The 26,147-nt window shown below is 28.6% G+C and overlaps 3 protein-coding genes across 5 annotated transcripts; 2 read left to right on the top strand and 1 right to left on the bottom strand.

The window, feature by feature from the left end:
- Positions 1–10,374: 10,374 nt before the first annotated feature.
- Positions 10,375–14,578, top strand: LOC112791671 (transcription repressor KAN1). 2 transcript variants are annotated; one of them, XM_025834587.3, is made up of 6 exons: positions 10,375–11,301; positions 11,389–11,465; positions 11,670–11,715; positions 12,182–12,320; positions 13,934–14,033; positions 14,204–14,578. In XM_025834587.3, the coding sequence occupies exons 1-6, from the start codon at positions 10,674–10,676 to the stop codon at positions 14,324–14,326; spliced, it is 1,113 nt and encodes a 370-aa protein (XP_025690372.1). In that variant the 5' UTR covers positions 10,375–10,673; the 3' UTR covers positions 14,327–14,578. The 2 variants fall into 2 exon arrangements, 1 of the variants encoding a protein (XP_025690372.1); XR_011880373.1 differs by having other exon boundaries at positions 10,455–11,301; positions 12,678–14,033.
- Positions 14,579–17,111: 2,533 nt separating this feature from the next.
- LOC112791669 (uncharacterized) lies at positions 17,112–19,901 on the bottom strand. Its single transcript, XM_025834586.3, has 3 exons — positions 19,388–19,901; positions 18,207–18,444; positions 17,112–17,586 (listed from the first exon to the last, which is right to left on the bottom strand). The coding sequence occupies exons 1-3, from the start codon at positions 19,694–19,696 to the stop codon at positions 17,438–17,440; spliced, it is 696 nt and encodes a 231-aa protein (XP_025690371.1). The 5' UTR covers positions 19,697–19,901; the 3' UTR covers positions 17,112–17,437.
- A 3,070-nt stretch (positions 19,902–22,971) lies between these two features.
- LOC112791668 (uncharacterized) lies at positions 22,972–25,291 on the top strand. 2 transcript variants are annotated; one of them, XM_025834583.2, is made up of 2 exons: positions 22,972–23,248; positions 23,574–25,291. In XM_025834583.2, exon 2 carries the CDS (start codon positions 23,585–23,587, stop codon positions 25,118–25,120), a length of 1,536 nt encoding a protein of 511 aa, XP_025690368.1. In that variant the 5' UTR covers positions 22,972–23,248; positions 23,574–23,584; the 3' UTR covers positions 25,121–25,291. The 2 variants fall into 2 exon arrangements, with proteins under 2 accessions (XP_025690368.1, XP_025690369.1); XM_025834584.3 differs by having other exon boundaries at positions 23,017–23,252.
- Positions 25,292–26,147: the final 856 nt, after the last annotated feature.

The following is a 26,147-nucleotide window of genomic DNA, read 5'->3' as shown; positions in this document are numbered from 1 at the left end:
TCTAGTTCTACATAGCCTTTTTCAACTATCTCCCACACTCTTTGAGCACCAAGAATTGCTTTCATTCGGGCTGCCCAATTGTCATAGTTGAACTTAGATAATTCTGGGCATTGAAAAGATAAAATAGTTCCTTTTGACGAAGATATTTTATGAGTGGCTCTGATACCACTTTGTTGGAAAATAAAAGAACAAAGCACACACTCACGAAGAATATAAAATAAAGAAGAATGTATTGAATGTATTTATGTATCGTTATTTATGAAATAATTACAATGTATTTATATTTTTTTTTACATTTAAATTTAATATATTCTAATAAACAAATAGTTTAAATTAAAACTAAATATAGACAATCGTTTCTAATTATTTTTAAATTTTAACCATCAAATTTACTTTTAACTCATTGCTGCTCTCACATTTTGTCTTAAATTTACTCATTCAAACTTTTTAAAATTCAACTGTTTTGAGGTTTACGGATCTCAGTTATGTTGAGGTGTTGTGAAATTGGTGAATATTAGAAAATTATATTTTCATTATTTTTTTATAGATTAAAAAATAGTGAAAATGAATTATGCCTATTAGGAACACTATTGTTGCAAACACTTCCTCACCAAGTATGCACTCTCACTATCAATCAATTATGGATTTTTCGATACAACATCACAAAGTCCAACTTTCTCATCACTGTCTGCCCCAAATTCTCGACCAAAACCGTGCCAAATCATGATATTTATTTAAGTACAAATTTGATCATGTATTGTTTTTTTAAACTATTAGAATCTTTTATTTTAAAAAAAAATATTTATTTAATTTTATTTTCAATTGGATATATAATTATTCAAACTGATCCGACTCATGTTTAATAATCAGTTTAGATTGATTCGAATTTACTAAAAAAGAAAACCTCAAACCCAAATTAATGCAAACAAACTAAAATTTAATAAATTAGATTCTAATTCTTCTCCAATCCACACTGAACCAATTTGACCGATAAACACCTTTATTTGTTAGGATTTTATGCATCAAAATAGAATAATTTATAAAATTTTTAAATAATAAAAATTCATTAAGGATCAAGACGTTAAATCATATTTTTTTAAATATTAATTTGAGTATTTATTCATAGCGTTATATTTCAGAATTTCTAGGTCGCACATCACGAGTCACGATTGATCCTTAACAAGAAGGAGGCAAATTTTTATGAAACAAAAAATTCCACTAATTACTATAATATGGATATATCTATCTTATATTTTATGCATGCTAAGATTGGATTCATGTAAGTAACGTTATCAAAGGGGCACGGTTACTCTATAGAAGTAAGTGAATATGCATAGCAATTATTGAGAAGGTTGGGCATGATACAAGCAATGACAAATTCTTAGCTAAATTTTGCGGTCCAAATTTCTTAATACAATAATCCACTATATATACTAATCTATGAATCGATCATATCAAAAAGAAAAGGGCGACATATATATATCAGTTTTAATATATATATTTTGATGGTTCACTATCATTTATGTCGCCATTTGTTTTCAGCCATGTATGCATATTTGCATGTATGGGGCTATTCACAAACTTCACATCCAATGGGTTTTAATTATATTGGGACCCTTGGCATTATAATTAAATTCCCTCTAAGAGAAGGAAATATCTTTGGCCTAACGTCCAAAACGTAGATTTGGACTAGTCATTCTAATATTATCATCAGGAATAATATATAGTGAATGTCGTGACTATGAAATAATTATGTTACTTTTTTGTGCGCATAGGCCTAACCAACCTCTATCAATATATATATTTAAAATAAAGGATTCGTTTCTACCTTTTTTTTTTTGTAATTTTTGAAAATTTCTTCTCTTCCGTGTAAATAATGTTCCTGGAAGACTTGCAAGAACTTTTTAGAGTCAATGATTACATAAATATGGAAACCACATTCTCTAAATGACATTGATGTGGGATAAGTGGTGGTTGTTGGAAGTGGGGTATGTTATTGTTATTGTTATTGTTCATAATCTCTTATTAACTTAATGAGTCTGTATCCTTGTTAAGGTTCAATGATCCCAGACACACTATTTTATATTATGAAAGCCAAACATACTTCAATTTAATTTAGAAGTTACGAAAAAAAAGTTATCATAAAAAACTTAACATAGAAAAATTGTATAAAATTTAATTTTTAATGTAATTGTTATGTATTTATTACAAATAAAAAAATTAAAATCTTCTATTAATAAAAATTTTAATTTGTATTTTTAGGATATATATTATATAGTTAAATCTTTTAATTTATAGTAATTTAAGTTTAGAGTAGTCATGTTATTACGATTTTTTTTTTCTCAATAGTAGTCAGGAATCTAAACCAAACTAAACGCCAATTAATCTTTCTTGAAAGTTCATAAATCATTATATATAAGGCTTGGGATATTTGAAAACGTTTTGCTGCTAACAAGTGTTTTTTTTTAACCACTAAGATAAAGACGTCTAGAATATCTTTTTTTTAAGATATTTTTTAATAATTAAAATTTAACAGATATAATCCGATTAAATTATGTTATTTTTGTTGAAATTAGGCCAAACAAATTAATTTAATTGAAAAAATAGTGAATTAAATTTTAAACTGATATAAATTAATATTTTTTTATAAAAAATTATTACAATACTTTTATTATAAAAAATTAAAATACTCTTATTATATATATTAATTTTGAAAATTCTAAATTTTAATCTTTTATTTCTCTGTTATCATAGGATTAGAATTTAGAGTTTTTAAAATATATATATATATATATATATAATTAGAGTATTTTAGTCAATTTCTATAATAAAGATATGGTAGTCATTTTTTATGAAAAATAATATTAATTTAGACCGGTTCAAAATTTAATTCACCATTTTTTATCTTAATTTTAATAAAAATAATACGATTTAATCGATTATCTGTACTAAATTATAATTAATAAAAAAATATTTTTAAAAAAAGACGTTTTAGATATTTTTATTTGAGTGACTCCGTTTTTTTTAGAATGCAAAAATGAAAAAATTTTAAATTAATTACTTTTTATTTGACTAAATCTTTTATTTAAATTTTAAAATATCTGTTACTATCCCAATAAAATTAATTTAGAATCTCTATTTTTAGTTTATGGCTCATAAATTACTTCGAAATGGGAGAGGTGGTTCCCCTGCTTATACCCACACAAAATTGACTTCATAACCAACCTTATGAAAACAATCATTTATCATTTACCTTTCCATGCCCTAAAATTGATTCTTCTGTGAAACATTTTAATCCTCTGATCTAACAAAAATCACAAATTAATACTCTCACCTAATAATACCTAATAATATACATACATATCTTGTTTTGTTTAACTTTATAATTTATTCTTTGAATTTAGTAAGACAAAATCTTGAATTTTAATTTTGTGATATGTATATCTTCTCATACGGTATGATTGAATTATCAAAAATATTATTTTTACATCGAAATTAACAATTAAAATCAGCTATTAACATATTTATGTATAAATATATATATGATTTAATTTATTTTCAATGTATGTTTCTATTTTAACATATATTTTATACTTACAACTATTTTTTATAGCTGATCTTAGTGTATACGTAATATAGTTTATAGAACACAGAAAAATATTCTTTTTTTTTTCTTTTACACCGCAAAGAAGAAAAGAGTCATATTATGTAGCTATGTATTATTAGCTAGGATGTCACGAGACAATCACTCATTAAACAGAAGTACAGAACATGGTGACTGTGGTTGGGAGCACGCATTTCAAATTGAAAGAGCTTTATAGTGGAACAGAACATACACATATATATAGTAACGTAATCACATCGAGAAAAAGAAGAAGAAGAATTAAAAAATAAAAAAAAGCAATAAAATTATATTCTTGAGGAATAATGAATCCAAATTAAAGAAGAGCCAAATAATTAAGAACTCATTCAATTAAGTTCTTGCTACCATCGACTCTCATCAAGAATGTAATGGCATGTCATGAAATAACTTAGCTTCAAAAAATTAAGTTGATAAATAGAAATATTTGAATGATGATATATGTATTAGATAAATCATTCTTAAAAGGGAATGTCATTAATTATTCCAATACATTGAGAAGTTTAAAAAGGTTTAAATATGTGGAGTGACAAAAAATAAAAATAAAAACCTTATGAAAAGAGCATTACTTGTGCGAGAGAAGACGCATCATAGTGATATTTTGCCAATTATGGAGAGGATGGATGTCTGTGTCATCATGTGGTTTGGTTGCTCAAATTGAGTTCAAAAAAGGCACAGTTATATGTTTCTCTAATATATTCTTGCTTCTTCTTTTTTTTTTAAAGAAAAAAGAAAACTTTGGTGGGTTTGATTTTAATTTGTGCAATGAATATGTCACATTTATGGGAAAGCATAGGGGTCGCGGATGACCATATCACTTCTTCCATTCTTACGCTCTTTAGGTTTTGTGTTACTTGGAACTCGATCCTTTTCCTTTTTTCGGTTAGTTTTTGTGTTGTCAATCCAAGTTTCCAAGAGAAACAACACATGTGTTTAAAATTAGAGGTTCATTGATTTTTAATTACATTACATATTTTTATTTTATTTTTTGCCCAATTCAATTGAATGCCCTTAGTTCCGTATTATCAATCCGGTCCAAATTAATAGATTTAGGATTTAGAATTTAAATTTTTCTTTTTCAATATTTTTTATAGTTATTTATTTATTTATTTTATATGTTAGGATTTTTTTAAAAATTAATAAAAATCAAATTTTTAATTTTTAATTATAAAAATTTAATATTACATCATAATATTACTTATTAAAAAAATGTAAACCAATAATAAATAAAAATATAAATGATTATATATTTAACTATTTATTTTCTCAATGATTTTGGAACCTCGTCACATTTTTTCAGCAATGCATATATCTAATAGTAGCATGAAGAAAAATATGTAATACTTATAACAATCCTCAATAGCATAAAAAAAATGAGGCTTTTAGCAAGAATTTTCTGCTATGTGTCTACACTGTTGTTTCCCTCGTGGATTATTTTAATTTTACGTTACGATATATTATAATGTCTCATATACCTTATTGTAAATAAGGAAGGGGTGTGGGAGAGGAGAATAGAGAGCTGAATGCTGTGAATGGTACACATATAGGGTGTGTACAATACTAAGTTTTGATGGTACAGGCTATTCCATATTCTCCACCATACATTCTTGTCAAATTGACAGCCAATAAATAAGAAGCTTGTGGGGCAAAAACCCTGTTCTGATGAATATGATGAATGGGGAATTTCTAAAAGTTAGTATTATGTGCTAATAATCTAATCTTCTCAACCAAATCTTTTTTCAGCCCTCTCTATGCTGCCGCCTTCTCTAACTAACCATTCTACCTTTTCCCACTTTTTAATAATACATATAAATAAATAAATTACTATAAAGTATTAATTATTTAAGTTCATCAATATATTTAGATTCATGAGATTACTTTTTTAAAAAGATTAAACCGATAAAAAAATATATAAATAATTATATCTCTAATATGTATTAATAAGATGAAATATATGAACAAATTAAAAAATTATATGTTAATTATATTTATCTTTATCAGTATTTATCTTTTTATTTTAAAAATATTATATAATTATATATATTAAAATATTCTTGTAGATAGATATAAAAAAATATTTTTGTTAAAAAATTAAATAACTCTTTTATCGTTGTGACAAAATTATTATTCTTTTACACTAAAAAAAATTAAAATCAAATAAACCTAATTTAATCATTTTAAAAAAATAAAAACTAAAATGTAGAACAAATCCTAATTTATCACTAAGAAAACAAATCCCCAGCGTGGCCGTTGGGGCGCGGGTGGTGCAGGCCTCCCCAGACTTTCTTGTAGGCGTCGTAAGCGTAATGGAGCATGAGGACAACATCGTCATTTTAAAAAGTTTCTGAGAATTACACATATTATCAGATAGAGTGGTCCATTTATATTGAATAAATAAATTTTAACAAATTTTATTATATGATAATTTGATTTATGACAAATACTTTTATAAAATAAATTAGTCTTTTTTATATTGAAATTAATCTGTTTCAAGAATCCCTAAAATAATAAAAATTTGTTGAGTATTAAAATGTCTGATTTAATTTTTTTTGAAGATTATTTTAAATGTTTACTCAAATTAAAATTCTTTAATTATGGTATATTGTTTTATTTCAGCCGTTGAATTGAAAGAAAAAAAAAAAAGAGGGAAGGGATGCAGGAAGCAAATGTGACTAGATTTTTCTTTATTTGTGTGTTCCATCTGTCGGCTCCGTGGCCCGATTTATACTACTACTGTTCTGTAAGAATGTAATCTGTAATTGACTCGAATTGACGACTTTCTATGTATATATACCTAATAATTATATATATATGTAGAGTGCTCATCATGCATATGGATCCGTTTAAACCCTTTTTCTCTGACTGTGACCAATTTTGAGTATGCCAACGTCAAAGAGATCGAATATTCGCGAATGTTACGGCAGTTATTTGACTCTCGATCCAGAAATCAATTTTTCATCTCCAAATGTCAATCCTCACACCTCCTTTGACATTAAAAACGAACTAATTAATAATTAATTAATAGTATATATAGAGTTTTGTTTCACGATTAAGGATGTCCTAATTGAGCTTATTACATTAATATTAGCTAACTCCTAATGAGATTTCAACAAACTGTTGGAGATAGATGACAATTGACATACTCAAATTACGAATTATGATTGTGACTGTTGACAGAATGATTATTATTTGATTAATAAGACAGCACGAGCTAGTGGTTTGTTTAGAATGGAAACCTATATTAAAATTAAATATGATGTACATATTATATCTAGTCTAAATGATTAATGAACAAACAGTTTACAATCATTTCAGTAATAATAATTGCGATATAAAATATATTTTTTTCTTTCAATTTTTATGACACATCTCAAAATCGGAATTTAATATATAGAGAGTGTGTAACAGACATACAAAGTTGCTGAGTGTGATGACAAAAGTGTGATTGAATAAGGTCTAATGTGTTTCCAAGATCATGCTCTGTAGAACTGGTTACAAATATTTAATATTTGCCATTATACGACGAACAATTTGAATGAAATGTTTAACTACTTCTCTGTGCATGTCGGTCAAGGACCATTTCTTACAGCAACGCGTTAAAAGAAGATGCCAGGGAAAAAAAAGAAAAAAAAAAAGAGAGTTTAATTTTGAGAACCAATTTGCACATTCACTGTACCCAATTTGTGCATTTAATGAGCCTATAGTAGTTTTTTTTTTATTTTCTTTTTGGTAGTAGTAACATTGCAGATGGTGGCACTGGCACACTGTGGCAAACCGAATAAAAAACTTTACCTTTCATTAATTGGGTGCTTGATTAGAAGGTTGAGACTCCAATGTCTAAGTTTTGTTATTTACGGTGTCAGCAATTAATTAAATTAGGAGTTAAAGATCCCATATTGTTTATCATTATATATCTTTGATTTGATTTAGCCTAGGGTTTTGGAAACAATAACGCACCCCCTCAACTTTGGTCATTGGTCAATGCTATCGGATTTTTTTTTTTCAAATCATTCCAAGAGAAAAATATAATGGGAAAGCCATACTGGCTAGTAGTATATCAAACGTAAATGCTTGTCTTTCGTTTTTCGTTATACATATATATATATATTCATTCCAAATCTCAACAAAATGAAATAAAAATTAAGGTATCAAATTTAAAATTAATTATAAAATTGATATTTATAAAAAATATCCTTATCAAACAACTAATTATACAATAAGTAATATTTTGTTATTTCATGTATATATATACTTTTTTCTTTACCAAATATAGAGAAACTCACCAATGAGTTATAACTCAAATGACATAGTCTTTTCATACTCGCTATAAGCGATCGCAAATTTAAATTTCCTTATCTTTGGACAAAAAAAATAAAAATTAAAAAGACTATAACATTTGAGTTATATAAAAAATTTGTGGTACAGCTAGCTAAGATGAAAATTTTGTAGTTCTACTGAAATATAAAAGATAAAAATTTACGTATAATTATTTTTATTTTTATGTAAAGTTAATTGTTGATAAATATTAAATAATAATTTAATTAAATATACTAAATTATTTAATAAATTTTAACTAATAACTTTAAAAAAATTCCATATAAGTTTTTACTGTACAAAAATGTTAATTCTTTGATGCTGATTGCCGTAAGCTCTTAGATATGCGGTTCTTTAATAAAATAATCGGCATTAGTTTTGGAGATGCATACATACAAATTAAATTAATTGGAGAATCCAACAAAATGCGTTTGTTTGTGTGGGTCTTTCTCACTCTAACTCTCACACTTAAGTCAATGTTTTTTTTTTTTTTCTGGTTGCAGTTTTGTTTTCTTTAATACAAGTATGTAGTACACGAGAACATTATAAAAATCAATGAATGACCTGAGAATTTGAAGATTGTAACAACAAAGAAGTATTGTCCTATCAGTGAGCATTCCTATTTAAGCAAGAAAATGAGACCACGATAACCATTTAATTAATAATTACTTCCGTATTTAAATACAACAAAGAAAGGAAGAAAGATATATTTGTTTATTTATGAACAGTTAGTAGAGGTAAGGAATCACACACGAGGCTACCTCTGAGCCTAATAAATTTTCTTTGTTATTTTGTGGATACGTGAAAACGAAAATTCATAGTAAGCCAGGCCAGTCTATGTATTAATTTTCAATAGAATCAAATTTTGTTGTTTTTTTTTTTATTAGAATAATGTAAAGGGACAGAGAAAGAATGTTATCCCCCCCCCCCCTTTTTTTTGTTCTGGATGTACATTTTTAATTACAACATTTCTAAACATTTGATTATTAAGATGCCAATATTATAAACTTTTTACACATTTTTTTCAACAAAAAAAAATTAAAAAAAATTGATTATTAAGATGGCGATGTTATAAACATTTTACACATTTTTTTCAACATATTAAAAAAATCCTTTCCATCTGTGTGCCTATGTACTGCTTCTTGAAACTAGCAAAAATCTTAAATGACAATATGACATGCAATCCTGTGATAAATTGTCTTTTTAAGGGGTTTTTTTTTTTATTAAAGTATTTATCTAAGGTCGAATACAGTGATATTTCTTTTTTTTTTTAAGAAAAAATAACCTTGTACGCATCTTAATAAATAGAATAAATAACACAAAATTTTAGTTCTTTCTATACATAAAATGGGGATCAACAATCAATTTTTACTTTATTTTTTAAAAAATTGTACGTCAAGTTGTTTTTGTTCTAGTAACCTAACTTCCAAAAAGTAAGGTTTGGTTTGGGTATGTTATTTTTATTTCTTTAAAATATTTTTTTGGGCCTTTGTCCTATAAATGTAAAATGTTATTTTTGATTTTGTTATTAGAAAATGCTGATCTAACATATGAAATGACAAATTATATTAGTAAATACTTGATTTAATTATTTTGTTGGTCCCTGTAGTTTCACAAAATTTTTAATTATGTTTTTGTATTTTTTTTCTTTTTAATTAAGTCTTTGCACCAATTTTTTTTAATTGGGTCCCTACATTTTTTTTCTTTTATTTGGGTTTCTATACCAAATTTTTTTTTAGTTGAGTCCCTATAAAATTAAGTCAATTATTACTAAGTGAGATCTAATTGAAAAAAAAAATTAATGCAGGAATCCAATTAAAAAAAAAACAAAAATATAGGGACCTAATTGAAAATTTCGCAAAAATATAGGAATAAAGTAATTAAACCTAAATACTTATATGAAGACACATCTAAATGAAAATGATATTACAAACCATTTGATAGTTTGACATATTTATAATATTATTTTCATATGAAAATATTTTTGTAAGTATATACCAAATTATATATGATGTATGTTAAGCTAGCTTAAACCTTTTATGCCTTGGTCAAATGAAAACCAACTAAAATTAGATTTTTGAACTTTAAAATTTTACATTTTTTTGAAAAAGTTTTACATGAATTAAAATAAAATATCAAAAATTTTAATAAATAAAAAATTAATATTTTGTATTTGTGACTTTTTAGATTATTTAAATTAATGAATGGATTCGTAAATTGAATAGTATAATTTTATATAAAAATATTTAATAACAAAAAAGAAGTAACTAAAAATAATTAAAATAAATATTAAATAAAATAAATGGTGACGTTTTTTTTAATTTTTTTAACATTATCGAATTTCATAATGGTACATTTCCTTCATTGTAGTAATTGGTAAAAAGTAGGGTGATAAAAGGTTTAAGAGAAGGATTTAATTTATTTTAGTTATTGTTTAAAGCAGGAGCATTAAAAGAAATGAAAAGAATGTATATAGATGATGATGATTTATGTGAATAGAAAAGAGGATTGATGGATTTATAAAAATGTGAGTGTAAGTAGCTGGTAGCTAGTGTCATTTTCCGAGATATACTCGTCTCGAGGAAAACAAAACTCAAATCCATCATCCTCTCTTTTCTTTCTCTTCTACCTAGCTACCCTCCCTTGCTTTCCAGATTGTTCTTTTTCCGGGAAAAGCCTACTATACTAAAAGCAAATAAAGCTGTTCTAAACAATTAAGATGCCCTTGGAAGGGGTTTTCATTCAACCACCCTCTACTTCTGCTACTTCTGCTTCTGCTTCTTCTACTTGTGTTCCTGATCTTTCCCTTCACATAAGCCCTCCAACCACCACTAACTATGCCGGAGGACATCACACCGACCTCTCTCTTGGGAGACGAGAACCACCACCACCACCACCATCACTGCCGACTAACATGAACCACATAAACGAAGCCTTGAGACCCATCAAAGGGATCCCGGTTTATCACAACCGTTCTTTCCCTTTCTTACCCATGGATAGGGATCACAACAATCCAAATCCCAAGATGTGCTTATATCATCACATGCCTGCATCTTCTTCTCCTTTCCCTGTGGGAGTGGGTTTAGATCCCATTTCCTTCTTGAATTCCGGGGGAGCGGGAGGGCCTTATAATAATAGGGCTGCTGCCACAACTAGGTTCAATAATGGGATCCCAAGCCATCAGCATCATCCATTGCACCACCACTACGGCTCGTCGGAGATGATGAGATCAAGGTTCTTGCCTAAGCTCCCAAGCAAGAGGAGCATGAGAGCACCCAGGATGCGGTGGACTAGCACCCTCCATGCTCGATTTGTTCACGCCGTTGAGCTTCTTGGTGGCCATGAAAGTAATAATTTAATTTAATTTAATTTGGTATATGGTAGGAGGTAATTTGAAATTGGGGTGCTAATGTTAGATAGATGGTGAATTTTAGGAGCAACACCCAAGTCCGTACTTGAGTTGATGGATGTGAAAGATCTCACATTAGCCCATGTCAAAAGCCATTTGCAGGTATAGTTTCTTTCAAAAGAAAAAGGGACAATAAAGTAAACTCATCATGTTGTAATAATACAAAGCTACCTTCTTCTTCAACCTCCTGATTAATGACATCAAACCCAAACTCTCACACACTACAACCAAACGGATCTAATATATACGACTTCAATCTGGGTTACTGCTAATTTTATGGCTTCTTCTTTTTCTTCTTCAACACAGATGTATCGAACTGTTAAGACTACTGACAAGCCTGCAGCTTCTTCCGGTAATTCGCATTCTTCAACCAATTTCATTTTTTTGTTTAAAACAAAAATAGTGTAGGAAAAATGGCACGTTTCTTCTACCACATTACTTTTTTGTTAGGTAAAATTATTATATATGTACTAAAAATTAATCATCGTGTATTTATATATATTTCAATATATTAATTATTAAATTACATATTTTAAATTTTACCGCATGAGTGTTGCCTTGTTTGCAGAGTCCCTTGCCTGACACAAAATGCAAGCCCTTTAAGTCTTTTCCCCACACATAATATATATGCAACAAGACTCCCCATTAGTACTCTTAACACAGATTCACATATACATATATATGGTAAAAATAAATTATAAAGTTGCATGCATGCATTCACACACATGTTAATACAAGCATCATACATATCATGCTAGTAAACACATATATGAATTTCAAATTATTGGAGTCATCTTTTTAGTATTTTTTTTTTTCAGGGCTTTCGGATGGATCAGGAGAGGATGAAATGTCTCCTCCAATGGGAAGTAGTGGTATGCGTCAATTTCAAGAGCAAAGAGGCCAACAAGATATGGATTATTCTTCCACCCCAACACTATGGAGTAATAATTCTTCAAGGTACTATATATATAGCATATATTGAAAACTTAATTCATTCATATGGTTTATGTGCTTATTATATATATATAAAAAAAAGTATGCGTATTTAATAATTATTATTTTCGGATAATGCTTTTGTGTTAGTTTGATTTATTTTTTGCTTTTGCTTTTGCATGGTATGGCTTAGAAATCAATGCAAAACCCACGTCCACCACCACCACATATGTTTTGTTTTTTCTCATGAAGATTAAAAAGGGTTCTTGTGGCAGCTTTTACTTTACTTATTGTGTGTGATTTTTCTTCTTTCTTTTGGTTACTTTTTATATCTTTTGGTAACTCACCGAATTTTTTTCGCCTTTGGTATGTGTGTAACAGAGAAAGCTACTAGACATAATAATCAAACGTTCATTGGGATAAAAGGAAAGCAATCCAATTACACGGCTTCATTCACTTTTCATTCTTTCCCTCGTTAATTTCGTTTCCTTTCCTCCCTTTAGAATTGTGTGTGATTTGTCGAATATTGTTGATAAAAATAAAAATAAAAAAGTGTGGTTCTTATTCTATCCTCAAGTACATAGCATAAAACCCAAAATGAGCCAATAATCCTTCACATACATCTTACTTAGTTTTCTTTTACCGGAAAATGGTACTTCTTTATTTGATTGTGTTAGATATGTTTCCACCGAGAAATCTTAGTAGATAGATTCTCATGGAATACATCTTCACGAATCATGCCGTACATGGAATGGAATAATAAGACATGAAATTCTACCAAGTCCATTGATTGTTAACAAGGGACGGGAATGTATGTACACTCAGATATATAAAAGATAAAGTAGAATAATGAAAAATAAGGCAAAAGTGGATGCTAATTAATGCCGTAGGTAATGGAGTTGTATAGTTTGGCCAAAAACTTTGTTAACCGGTTCAAAATTATTTTTCTGAATCTTTCTTTAACAAGGGTTTGTCACTTATATCTAATATATATGCATAAATATGTAATTTTTTTTTTTACAAACATTAATAGGTTAAATAAATTTGCAATTCAAATAATAGTTTTGGAACTTCTTTTTGTTTAATTGATGCATATTTTTTAAATTTTAACAGTGATGATAGATATCTTTTGACTATTATAATAGGACTATTCTATTCCAGAAAAAGAATATATGATCAATTATGGTTTGAGATCACACAAATCTAATAAGTTGCATGTACTAATTTATTGGAGTGTAAAAGTTTAAATTGATGATCTAAAAAAATGTATCCTTTATTACATCAGTACCATACCCTAAATTCTCCTGTCACCACTTTAATTACTTAAAGATACAAAATTAAATACCTGAAATATGATGTTCTATTAGATTTTATAATAACTACTGTTTATTGATAGTTATTTTTTTGGGATAAATAGCGTTTCTACTCTTGGTTATTAAGTTGGTTAGGGTATGCATGTTTGTTAATTAAAATATCATAGGAAGATAGGACATATAAGAAATTTCACCAATAACACACAGTTGTATGTGGAGATTGGATCAGTTGTTCCTAAGTATAAGTTTTATTGGATTTTTGTTACTGTTAATAGCTAATAATCCAAAATTTGATCACTTCTGATCTTTAATGGTTTTCATCAGCAATAGGGACCCATGGCCACAAGCTAATTCAAACGACATAGATGGTTTCAGACAAATATCAATGTTTCAGTCTCAATCCATAGGCCATCAAATCCAGCAGGTACTAATACTATGAAGTATTCTCTTGTAAATTGGAATTGATCTCAAAAATAGATATACACAATACATAGATAAAAGAAAAAAAAAATAGAATAAAGTATTTTCCCAATATCTCATTTATCATAAATAATGATAAATTATTGTTTAATCAAATATTATTTTCCCATACAGGCGTGTGATTCAACCCAAATCAAGAGCAGTTTGTCAGGATCTAATAATAATTTAGAGTGCAAGAACCCAAGTTTGGAGTTCACATTAGGCAGACCAGATTGGAATGGCAAAGGACAAGCCTAATAATTTTGATTGCTTCTTTTTATTTGTCTTTATATATTTTTGTATTTCAGTTATCCTCAAATAGAAAATAATTAGGTGCTGTATGTTAGATATATATAAAAATTAGTGTCAATGATGAGAAGAAAGAAAGAAAAAAACCACATAATCTACAAGGTTTTATATAATATTTGAAAGTGGTTTTCGGAGTTCATTAAGAACAATAATTTTGTCTAATCATTTAATTTATAATATTTATTTTAATTTTTTTAATTATTTATTGGTAATAAAGTCTACTCAATTTAAAGAAATTGAGGATGAAGCTGCAAAAATGTAGAAGAGGAGATTGATGGAGTTGTTAGAAAAAAAATGAAAGAAATATAAAATTTGTTTTAGTAAATAAAATATTTTTCATTTTTTTCTCTTAATTTTTTTATTCTTCTCCTATTTTTACTTCTGATTTTTATTATAACAGGTAATCAAAATATCAAAGATACGTACTAATAATGTTATGATTTATATTTGAAGAGAAAAATAATTGTTTAAGTGTAATGATTAAATCTAGTTATCTTAATAAACTTGTAATCCGTAACTTTTGATGTTTAAACATTTAACATAAACCATTGTAAATACCAGATTTCAATTTGCAAGTTTGCATTTGACAATTTCAACCACATTTGTGGCAACAATGTTATGGTTACAGTAAATATTATGAATAATGCTATACATTTAAGTTTTTTTTGTTAATTAAATTCAATCAAGTTGATAAACATAATAAAAATAAGTGATAACTAGCATTATTGTAAGTTTTCTGTTTAGCTTGGTTGGACTTAATTTATAAAAAGACTTGAATGTGTAACATTACTCAAATATTATAATACCGTAATACTAGAAGAAAAAAATTAGAACTTACTTTATTTAATCTTCGCTAATTGTTGCAACGATTAATATGATTTTAAACCTCGATAAATTTAAAATATGTCTTTCAAATATAAATAAAAAATTTTTTAAAAAATCTTTATGTCTCAAAATTAGATATATAAAATCAATGGAATATATCAACATGTGAGAGATAGATCCTTTTTCAGACTAGTTCAAATATTGAATATGAAGCAACCATAACCGAAAGAATCATACTTTTATGAGGGTAGGAAAATAAATTATGTTGTTTTCAAAACTTTAAAAAAATGGAATCAAGACAATGTATACTAAAATAGTTAAAAAAATACTATATACACACAAAAAAATTAGACAATAAATTAATTATCGTATATTTATGTATAAATATATATGTAATTTAATTTATTTTTAATATATATTTTATATTTTAATATCTTTGTAATTGATTTTTTTATACACTTAATATAGTTGAAAATAACTAATTATAAATATTGACATATATATATATATATCACAGAACTCAGAAAAATTATCACGTAAGAGAAGCTCTCCACTTTCATTCTGATATTTACTGCATCCATTTCCTTATTGAAATAAATTACGTTCATTGAAATGATGATCATGAGATAGCAGTAGTTAAATATAACCTTACCTATAACTATAAGAAAAATACTTTTGTGACTTACTGAATTGTGACCTTTTTATCGTAAGATGGAATATGTATCACATTTCACACACTGTCATATGATAATAAGCTAAGGTAATGACTTTAACTAAACATTTTTTTTCTAGTCATTTTATCGTCCTTGAACAACCATAACGAACGAACATCATCCCTGAGGATCACATGCATCTAGTTTTTAATGAATTACAAAGAATAATAATATACATTATTACAAATAAAAAAATATATATAAATTGAAATTACACAAATTTTGTTACCAATACATCAAATTATAGAACTTAGCAGCCCTTCAGCTCGGCCATGAAACTGTTGAGATCTGGAAGAATTTTATTAATCAAACGGCTGTATATTAAATAATAAATACACACAGCCTTTTTTTGGTGATTAAATACACACAGCTATTACATCAGTTTCATTCTTCTTGTCCCATATTTCCATCCGTTACTTATTTGGGTTTTTTTTTTTGTCTGGGTCCGTTACTTATTTGTTATTTCTTATATATATACACTTATTTTTACTATTTTTATTAGGACTCAGGCCAGCTTTTTTATGTAGCTAGCTACTAGCTTATTTAATTTTTGTTTTGGTACCTGGCCCGTGATTGTACCCTAAAAGGGCATGCTATTTGTTGTTATGGAAGCAGCCCATCAGAATAAAAAAATTATACAGATTCCGTGAGGATAGTTGCCATATCTATCAGAAGGAAGCAGGGGAACATTGAAATGTGCAATCTTAATGAAATTAATTCACATGTACAATTACAATCACATCTTGATAGTTATCTTTTGAGAAAATGGTCAAATACAATCCATCAAATTTCTCTCGTAAATTAAATTAGTTCTCCAAATTGTCAAACCATAAGTTGTGATAAAGAATGATTTTGTGGTGAAAACATGTCAGTAATATAAATATGAGATTCCATTGTTCCTGCTAGATAACCAACAAAAATCTAACCAACAACAAACTAACAAACATTTTTAAATTACATTCCATATTAATTGATTATCACAAATAATGATTATTTAAATTTTATTTTTTTAAAAATATAAAATTAATAATTATTAATTACAGTTGTTTAAAATTGATTGATTATGAGTTGTTTACCTATACTTTTCCATTTAACAAACAAAACGAATAACATTTTGCACTTACACTATGAGAAAGCCAAATTTTCTGAAAAGCGTTTAATGGTTTATCTACATATGAATGTTAAAAAGATAATGGTAAAACAAAAGTACCAAAGCCATACCATCCTTTCTAAACACCAATACAGCAATTGTTACTCGTTTGTACATTACATCATTTTACAAAGTGTAATTTCATCTGTAATAGGATGTACAATACCAGGCATAGGTAGGGAAAAGGCGAACTATTTTATATTAACATCAAGCATAGAGGCCCATTTATAATAAAATGAACACCGTTCATAAATAAGAAGAAAACCGAAGATAGGCATCCGAAACATACCACCTAACATCTTATGAACATAGCACCCTACCAGCCAAAAGGAAAACTGGAGATTTATAAATAAGCTTCAATCTATGATCTTCTTAATCTGAATCTTTGCGCATTTGGTGGCGGACATGCCGCGCAGCAGAGTAAGTTGAGATTGCAGAGCCAGTGGCACTCAATGTATGTTTGGCATATCCGAAACTCTTACTAGTTACCAACCACACGATGTAAAAGAATCCAATCCAGCCTGATTCACATTGGTTTCCAAAGATAATAGTGTAAACCCACAGGAAAAAGAAGAAATGGGAAACGGAGAAACAGAGTGCAAAATCACATAAACTATCATGGAAACATCAAATATAAACTTATATTTAAAGAAAGCAATCTCAGTTGCAGTTTTAAAGTTATAGATGCCACAGAGCCTCGTTCGTGGTTGTCATCTGCACCTAATAGTCAGTGATTTTGTTGAAAACCCAAAGATTGTAATACAGCCCCAGCAGGCAATGCTGGGGCAACTATTTTGACTGTGAAGTAGCTAAGTGAAGAAACATTCAAATAATGGACATATAAGTATGTAACCCATTACATCCCTGGTGCCAATTGGGAGTAGAAAAGGTTGTTTTTCTCAAATAACATACGGCAAGTATCAGTGTACTTATACGCATAAAGTTCGCCTAATTGCAACAGAAGTATGCATTTCAAATCTTGATGCACATTTTGTTCAAATCATAAATATTCATGGCCTACCTACTCAAACCGCACAATTGATGAAATATTTCACAATAATGGAATAGCAAAACAGTACAAAATATCAATCTGAAACATGGCATATGGTATCATCTGGATTCTGAATAGTAAACTTCTTACCTGTGGCGAACAGAACAGCAACACTTGCCCAAAATGTGGTAACGGAAATTGCAAACGCAGCTACTAATAGTGCCCCAACATATACAGCTGCAACACAGGCAAAGAAAATAGCCAAGAATCCTCCAGCTGCTGCCAAAGACACAAGAAGTGATATGACAACAGCGTTTATGGTGGCAGCAAGAAAGAAAAGTAAGAAGACAAGCAGTCCTGTGAGCGCAACAGAAGTAATTGTCCCAACCTGCAGTGGCAAGGAAAATAATCACACACCTTGATACACGAATATTTATTTATATACAGGACAATCTGATGCTTAATTATCCATGAAGCTGGCATAGACGGAGACAATTGTTTTGCCTATTCTTACGGAGACAACAAGAACATACCCCCCCCCCCCCCCCCTTTCGTTCTCCATGAATAAAATTAGAAAACATAAGAAGAAATTATCTTGCTTGCTTGCTTCTAATTCTAGTATATCGATGTCTAACTATATTCTGGATGTGAGGAAATCCACTAGATGAGTTCTCTATAAATTCCTTTCATGAGCTTATGTTGCATTATCATGATATCCACCAACTCTATTTCTCTTTGCTTTTTAACTTATATACTACCATTTTTAAAACTTATTATCAAAATAATATTATTTTTAAACTATTTAGATAGATGCTATCATTTTACTTCGGTGGCACCTTTTCTTTTTCCTTTTTGGTATTCCAACTTGAAGGTGCCTATCCAAAGAGCTATTCTAACAAGAAAAATGGTAATCCATGTACCAGTTCACTAGAAGAAGTAAAACACAAATTTCATATCTTTTTCTTTTCTTCATTTGATAAAATCTTTAATATTTATTATAAAACATTAGATATAATTAACTTTTTAAAATTTTACAATAAAAATTAAATATGAAGATACATTTTATTTTAAAAACTTACAATTTCGTAATAACGTCAAAAATATTAGTTCAAAACTATTATGTAGCATCAAAATTTGAGCACAATATGAAGAAAATGTCGTCTAACAACAACAGTGGCAAGGGGAATTGGATCAAATCAAAATTGAAGACTCGTAGATCAACATTTTAATTAGAAAAGGCTAGTAATTCAATTTGAAAACAAAATCCAGAAGGAGCTAAACTAAGTAAATTAGGAAAGTGAAAGAGGTGGATGATGGAGTTCAGAAGTTACGGTGATGACTAAGATGGCGCGGAAGGGGCTGCCTTGGCGAGTCCAGAGGAGAAGGTCGAGGGCGGATTTTCTAGAAGCTTCTGGAAGGAGCGGAGCGTTTTCGGCGAGGGAGATCTTGATCCGTTTAAGCAGGGAGGCGCTGGTAGAAGGGTCCGGGAAGAGAATAGCGTAAGCGAGGCGGTTAAGAACTTGGTATAAGGTGATGCTGCTCTCGCTTTCTCGTTTATTATTATTAGATTCTTCTTCTCCGGTGACCTCAACGTAGACGCCATTAGCATTGGAGTTGGTGCTGTGCTTGTCCTCCGCCATAATATGAGTGTTAGCGAGTGAGAGAAGAGAATGAGAAAAGTGTGATGAAGTAGGTCGCCATTCAGATCAACTGATTAACAGAGAGATAGAGACGGCTGCCCATTAATCATCCACATGGACGGTGATCTGCTTCCTTGCTGATTCATCGTGTACAGCTGCAACCATATTAATTACACCCTCTACTTACGTTACATTATTTAATTAGATATTACATCTTCTAAACTTTTTTATATATTTTTTAAGATTTCAAGTTTTTTAATTTGAAAACTAATGTACGTTCCTTTTCTGCACGGAATAATACATACATTTATTATATATTATTAATTTTAGGATTAAAATGTGTCACATATCACTCTTTTATTGTAATTGAAATCAAAATTTTTTTCTAAATAAAATTAAAAAACTTTTCCCTCTTATCTCTTTCTTTCTCTATCTCTCTCATTTCTTTACTCATTTTATCTCTTTTATATATCATTATCAATCACTAATTACGAATTTTACAATCAAAATATACAACATAACATTCTTTAATTGTATTTAAATTAAATTAAAATTGAAATATAGCTATATTATATATTATATTTATATATTATTAACTAATTTAATAACTAAAATGTGTCACATGACACTCTTATTAAAATTTAAAGAAAATATTTTCCTCTAAAATTAGTAAACATCCTTCTTATATTTTCTTATCTACTTCTCTCTTTCTTTTCTATTTCTCTCCGTCCTTCTCACTCTATATATAATTTATAATTCATATTTTATATTAGTAATTTGACAAATCAAAATGTGCCACCATATATTTTCATTATAATTAAAATAAAAATTTCTTAACTTCCAAAATTAACAAACTCCCTCTCTCATTTTTCTTCTTTATCTTTCTCTCTCTTTTCTCTTATTCTCTATTTTTCTCTACCTTTATGTTCTAAAAAAATAAAATTAATAACATAATATAATTTAAATAAAAATATTATTATATACATATTTTTTATTTAATTTTAAATTTTTACTGCTTATCTTTTTAATATATATTTTCACTTTTTTTAAAATATTTATTACATATAATTTAAAAAATACTAATGATCTGATTAGAAGTTAGAATCAATATTCAATTATTTTTAAAAAATGAGTTAATTTTATAACTATCAATAGAAAATTTTTTTATGTTAATATCTAATTATATTTTTATATATTTAAAAAAATATTATTTTTAAATAACAAGTATAAAAATTAATTATCTTTATTTGTGCAACAAATTTAATACCTAATTAAATATAAAAATATACACGTTAAATTTCTTTAAATTTTAGATAATGAATTTTAAAATAAAATAAAAAAATTAGACCCTTTCATTTGAAAATAATAACTAAAAATTTTATTATTTAATTTTGTTTAAGACTCTGGTCTTCTTAGCCGACGACGGAGACTTTTGTCCCTTATAACCATTTTATAAAAGTAGTTTAATACTATAATTTTTTCGTGTCATAATTTATAATACCAGAACTGACATCATTTTAAAAGATTTATATTCCCATAATAATATTACAGGTAAAAAACTAATATATATATATGAAATTTGCTATTAAAAAATTAATAAATAATATATAATAATGATCAGTTTATCACTATAAATATTTTATAAAATTATAACTAAAATTAAAGTTTAATAAATTTTAATATTAAAAGTATTAAAAATAATTAATATTTATCTCAATTAATTTTTTGACACATGATTTTTTAAATTACATTAATATATTGCACATTTTTATATATGTTGAAATTTGTATTATCGTTTTTTCAGACTGATAAGTCAAAGAAAAATAATAATAAAGCTAACAAATAATTATTCAATTAACCAATCTTATATTTGATAGAGAAAAAAAAAGTTAAACAAAACTCTTATATTATCCATAACAATATTTATTTTTACATACATAAGCTAATAACCATATGAATAAGAATATTTATTTAAGAAAATTCAGTACCGCGACGGATTAGTCCTTGACCTGCCGGGTTGGGGGATACCGTGGGAAACAAAAAAAAAAATTTATTTAAGAAAATAGTTTGATTAGTTTCTTAATCATCATTTAATATACTTCTCCTCATAATTCTATTTTTAAGCACAAAATATTCAACATATACTAATTTCAATAATTGAAATTAGATTAAGAATTCGAAATTAAATATAACTTTATGATATGTTTCAAGCATCATCATCCATCATAATAATAATAATAATAATAATAATAATAATAATAATAATAATAATAATAATAATTTGTTGAAAAAAATACATTTTTACTAGTATAGTTATTGCAATAAATTATTCTACATTCGTTCATTTGATCCACATTATTTATAACATATATCACATCAAATAATCAATTTAAGAAACACAAACGGGAGAAATATACCATTTTTTTTTGGTGACTTGAGAAATATACCATTTGATTAATCTAAACTATGACAAATTAGTGGTGATAATTTAATTAACTTAAATTATAGACAAAAATAAAACAATTTGAATTAAGTCTAACAGAAATAATTACAAATAAAAAAATATTTTATTTAAATATTTGAATAAATTATTAAAATGAAAAATAATAGAACTTTTTAGTTTAATATGAATTAGACAAAATTAGACCAAATCATTATATTTATAAATTCATTGTTCTATACAGAAGACGATCATTTTATTCATTAAAGTAATATGTATTTATTGCATTCAATCAAAACAAGTAACAAATCGTTTATTTTACTATGTCTTTTGTAAATTAATAAATTAAAATAACTGATATAATGAATTATAATTAATTGATAAATATAAATTATAATAAATTATATAATATTTAAATATTTAATTAAATTAATTAGTTGATATAATTAATTTATTGTAGTAAATTATATTAAATGAATTAAAAAATAAATAAAAATATTCTTAGAAACATGTTATATTAATTTTATTATTAAGTATTAAAATTTAATTTTTATATAATAAAATAGATAAAATAAAAACATAAATTGAATAAATAGAGGGAGAAGAGATAAATTCTATAATACCTATAAAACTTGTGCCTAATTTATCTAAAAGATAAAAGGTGAAAGAGTGGATCCCACCTTATATATATATAATCCGACGGGGGACAAAGATTAATACATCGCGGATTTAAGACGAGATTAAAACTCCCACACTTGTATAAACAAACGACTGACTCGACTAATCCAATTTGGTTTTTAGTTTTTCTCTTTGGGGCTGAGAACGACATTGAATATCATTATGGACCCTATATTAAGTTGGAGGAGCACACTTGGGCCACGGTTTTATTTGGGCTGTGTATTTCTCAGTCCACGTTTAACTGAAAGAGAGAAAACAAAAATAGGTAATCCGAAAGAAGGAAAATCCCAAACGAAATTCTCCATTGTCCTTATAACACCATCGCCGCCGCAGACCCTCCGCCTCACCTGGAAACCTATCTATATTGCTGTGCTTGTAGTCGGTCTTCTGAAGACGCTGCCGCCTCTGTCTCTGCATCGCGTAGATCGTTCACCGTAAGTATGATACTAATTTTTCCATTAAATCTGTCTCTCTTTCTTTTCGGCCTGTTCTGTAGTGTTCATCATCATAAATTTCTTAGCTGATTTATTACAAATCCATTACAATTGAGTCTTTTTTTTTAATACTTGAATCAGTCGTTGAATAGTATGGAATTACGTCCAGTGTTCAGTTTTATATAGCTATATACGCATCAATTGTTCGATATTAGTGTTTCTATTTTTTTAAATTTTTCTTATGATTGTACGAGTTGAGTTTTTTATTTTATTTTATTTTAGTTCATGATTCCATGCTCATGCGTTCTAAGTTTCACAATTGTAGGTCCTTCAAGGATGGAAAATGGTATGTTCACGGTTCATCATACAATTGGCAGTGTTCTGTGTTGCAAATGTGGAATTCAAATGCAACCAAATGCTGCCAACATGTGTGTCAAGTGTTTAAGCTCAGAAAATAATATCACTGAGGGTCTACTGAAGCGTCTTGAGCTCAAGCATTGCCCTGAATGTGATAGCTACCTTCAGCCGCCAAGAAATTGGATCAAGCTACAGTTAGAATCGAAGGAGCTGCTAACATTTTGCTTGAAGAAGTTGCAGAAGAATTTGAATTCTAATAAAGCGAGGATGGTACATGCTGAGTTTATTTGGACTGAGCCCCACTCCAAGAGGATCAAAGTCAAGGTTAAGGTTCAGAAGGAGATTCTGAATGGAGTAATCCTTGAACAGTCTTATCCTGTCGAGTATATTCAACGGGATCAAATGTGTGAACCTTGCTCCAGGATCCAGGCTAACCCTGACCAGTGGGTCGCCGCCGTGCAACTCCGACAGCACGTTTCTCATAGGCGTACTTTCTTTTATTTGGAGCAGCTGATTCTGAAACATGATGCCGCTGCCAGTGCTATAAGAATTAAAGAGACAGATCAGGGAATTGACTTCTTTTTCTCTAATCGGAGTCATGGTGTCAAATTTGTGGAATTTCTGGGGAAAGTTGCTCCTGTGAAAGGCCGTCATGATAAGCAACTTGTATCCCATGATCCTAAGAGTAATAACTACAACTACAAATATACATTTTCTGTTGAAATCCCCCCTATTTGCCGCGAGGATTTAATATGTCTGCCACCAAAAGTTGCTGTTAGTTTGGGAAACCTTGGTCCCCTTGTGATTTGTACCAAGGTTAGCAGCAGCATTGCTCTGCTTGATCCATTTACCCTGAGACATTGCTTCTTGGATGCTGATCAGTACTGGAGGGCATCCTTTAAGTCTCTGCTTACTAGCCGACAGCTGGTGGAATATATTGTGCTAGATGTGGAAGTTATTCGTTCTGCTGAGGTATATATTGCTGGTACTAAATATGTTTTGGCGGAGGCTCAAGTGGCCCGTGTGTCAGATTTTGGGAAGAATGACACGATATTTTCCATCAAGACTCATTTGGGTCATATTTTGAGTCCTGGTGATTATGCTCTTGGGTATGACCTGTATGGGGCTAACACTAATGATATTGAACTGGACAAGTACAGAGGACTTGTCCTTCCCGAAGCAGTTTTAGTAAAGAAGAGTTATGAAGAGAAGCGCCAGAAGAAACGCTCCAAGCCTCGTTCATGGAAGCTTAAATCACTTACCATGGAAGTTGATGATAAGGGTAGAATTGAACAAGACAAGAAGACCTCAGATTATGAACAGTTCTTAAAGGATATAGAAGAAAACCCTGAACTGAGGTTCAATTTATCATTGTATCGTAATAAAGAGTACCAACAATCAGAGATGGCATCAGTGACAGATGGGGAAGAGGTGCCTTCAGTTCCACTAGATGAGTTGTTGGCTGATCTTGATCTGAGTGAGGACGAGGATGGGGACGAGGATATGGAAGAGTAAAACCAAGTATTTTGAAGTAAAATCGTTTTCTTTTTATTGCTCACGTTATGTAATGTTCAAGTGAATTTCGCAGTCATCTTTCTAAGTTCACATGTAATCTATGTTACTGTTATGATTTCGAAAAGCATGTGAACATGTTCATTTTGCACTATATAAATAGGTTTTATAAAACACTTTTTTGCCAAACTTACTAGGGGAAGTACCAGCAATGGTCAAGGGTATTATAACCTTTCAAGTACCTGAATATGAATACAAAATCCAAGATTTCTTAGAAGAAAATCTAACGTAGCTTGCATATTGAGGGTTGGCTGGTCATTGCTTCTTTAACGAGCTGATCTCTTTCTGTTATCCTTTCTTGCTCTGTTATCTATTAAGATTTTGATTTAAGAGTTGGTGGTTGTCACTGCTAGCTGGTTATGTCGGAGTTGCAAAGGGGGAGGGGAAATTATGCAGTTTTGATACTGGATTAGATTTGTACTGTTGTATGTTTCTCTGATATACTTCAAAGTAAATTGTGTTTTGTTCGTTACCTGTTAGTAGCTCTCGCATGTATTTCACTAATTTACTAGTTAAATAAACATTTTAAACAAAGATTATAATGGTAGTGATTTTGTTTTACATGAGAAGAACATGATTTTGTTTAGCATGAAACCAACAATTTTATTCAGAAACCCTTTCGTGAGGGCGTCACATAAGATAGAGTCCTATGAATTTAACAAGTGACCCTATTCAATTCAATCAGCTATACATTTTTTTTTTAAATTTCCTTCCATCAGAAAAGCTAAAATGATTGAGATACTACATTACTGCATACTAGGACGCTAGGAAAGGCAACAACAGTTCCCGTTGCCGGTCATTTAAAGAAAACAAAACTGTATTAATCGCCGTACGAGGAATGTTCCGTCCAAGCTGCCTCAACAAATTGTTCATCTGCGTTATTGTTTGAGGTGAACCTAGTTTGTCACCGTTATCAATAACCTGTAATAGAATTATTATACAATTTATAAAAGGAACGTATAGTCGTATA

This window comes from Arachis hypogaea, chromosome 3, assembly GCF_003086295.3.
Source record: "Arachis hypogaea cultivar Tifrunner chromosome 3, arahy.Tifrunner.gnm2.J5K5, whole genome shotgun sequence".
Taxonomy (NCBI): domain Eukaryota; kingdom Viridiplantae; phylum Streptophyta; class Magnoliopsida; order Fabales; family Fabaceae; genus Arachis; species Arachis hypogaea.
The sequence above is the reverse complement of the archived record's forward strand: the minus strand, read 5'-3'. Positions and strand labels throughout refer to the sequence as shown.

Bases quoted from the DNA above. Each gene is read 5' to 3' on its own strand.
- LOC112791669 (XM_025834586.3), bottom strand. From the start codon at position 19,696: ATGGCGGAGGACAAGCACAGCACCAACTCCAATGCTAATGGCGTCTAC. The intron at 18,445-19,387 runs GTAACTTCTGAA...TTGCCACTGCAG, and splicing joins GCGCCATCTTAGTCATCACC to GTTGGGACAATTACTTCTGT. The intron at 17,587-18,206 runs GTAAGAAGTTTA...AATGTGAATCAG, and splicing joins TGCTGTTCTGTTCGCCACAG to GCTGGATTGGATTCTTTTAC.
- LOC112791668 (XM_025834583.2), top strand. From the start codon at position 23,585: ATGGAAAATGGTATGTTCACGGTTCATCATACAATTGGCAGTGTTCTG.
- LOC112791671 (XM_025834587.3), top strand. From the start codon at position 10,674: ATGCCCTTGGAAGGGGTTTTCATTCAACCACCCTCTACTTCTGCTACT. The intron at 11,466-11,669 runs GTATAGTTTCTT...TCTTCAACACAG, and splicing joins ATGTCAAAAGCCATTTGCAG to ATGTATCGAACTGTTAAGAC. The intron at 11,716-12,181 runs GTAATTCGCATT...TTTTTTTTTCAG, and splicing joins CAAGCCTGCAGCTTCTTCCG to GGCTTTCGGATGGATCAGGA.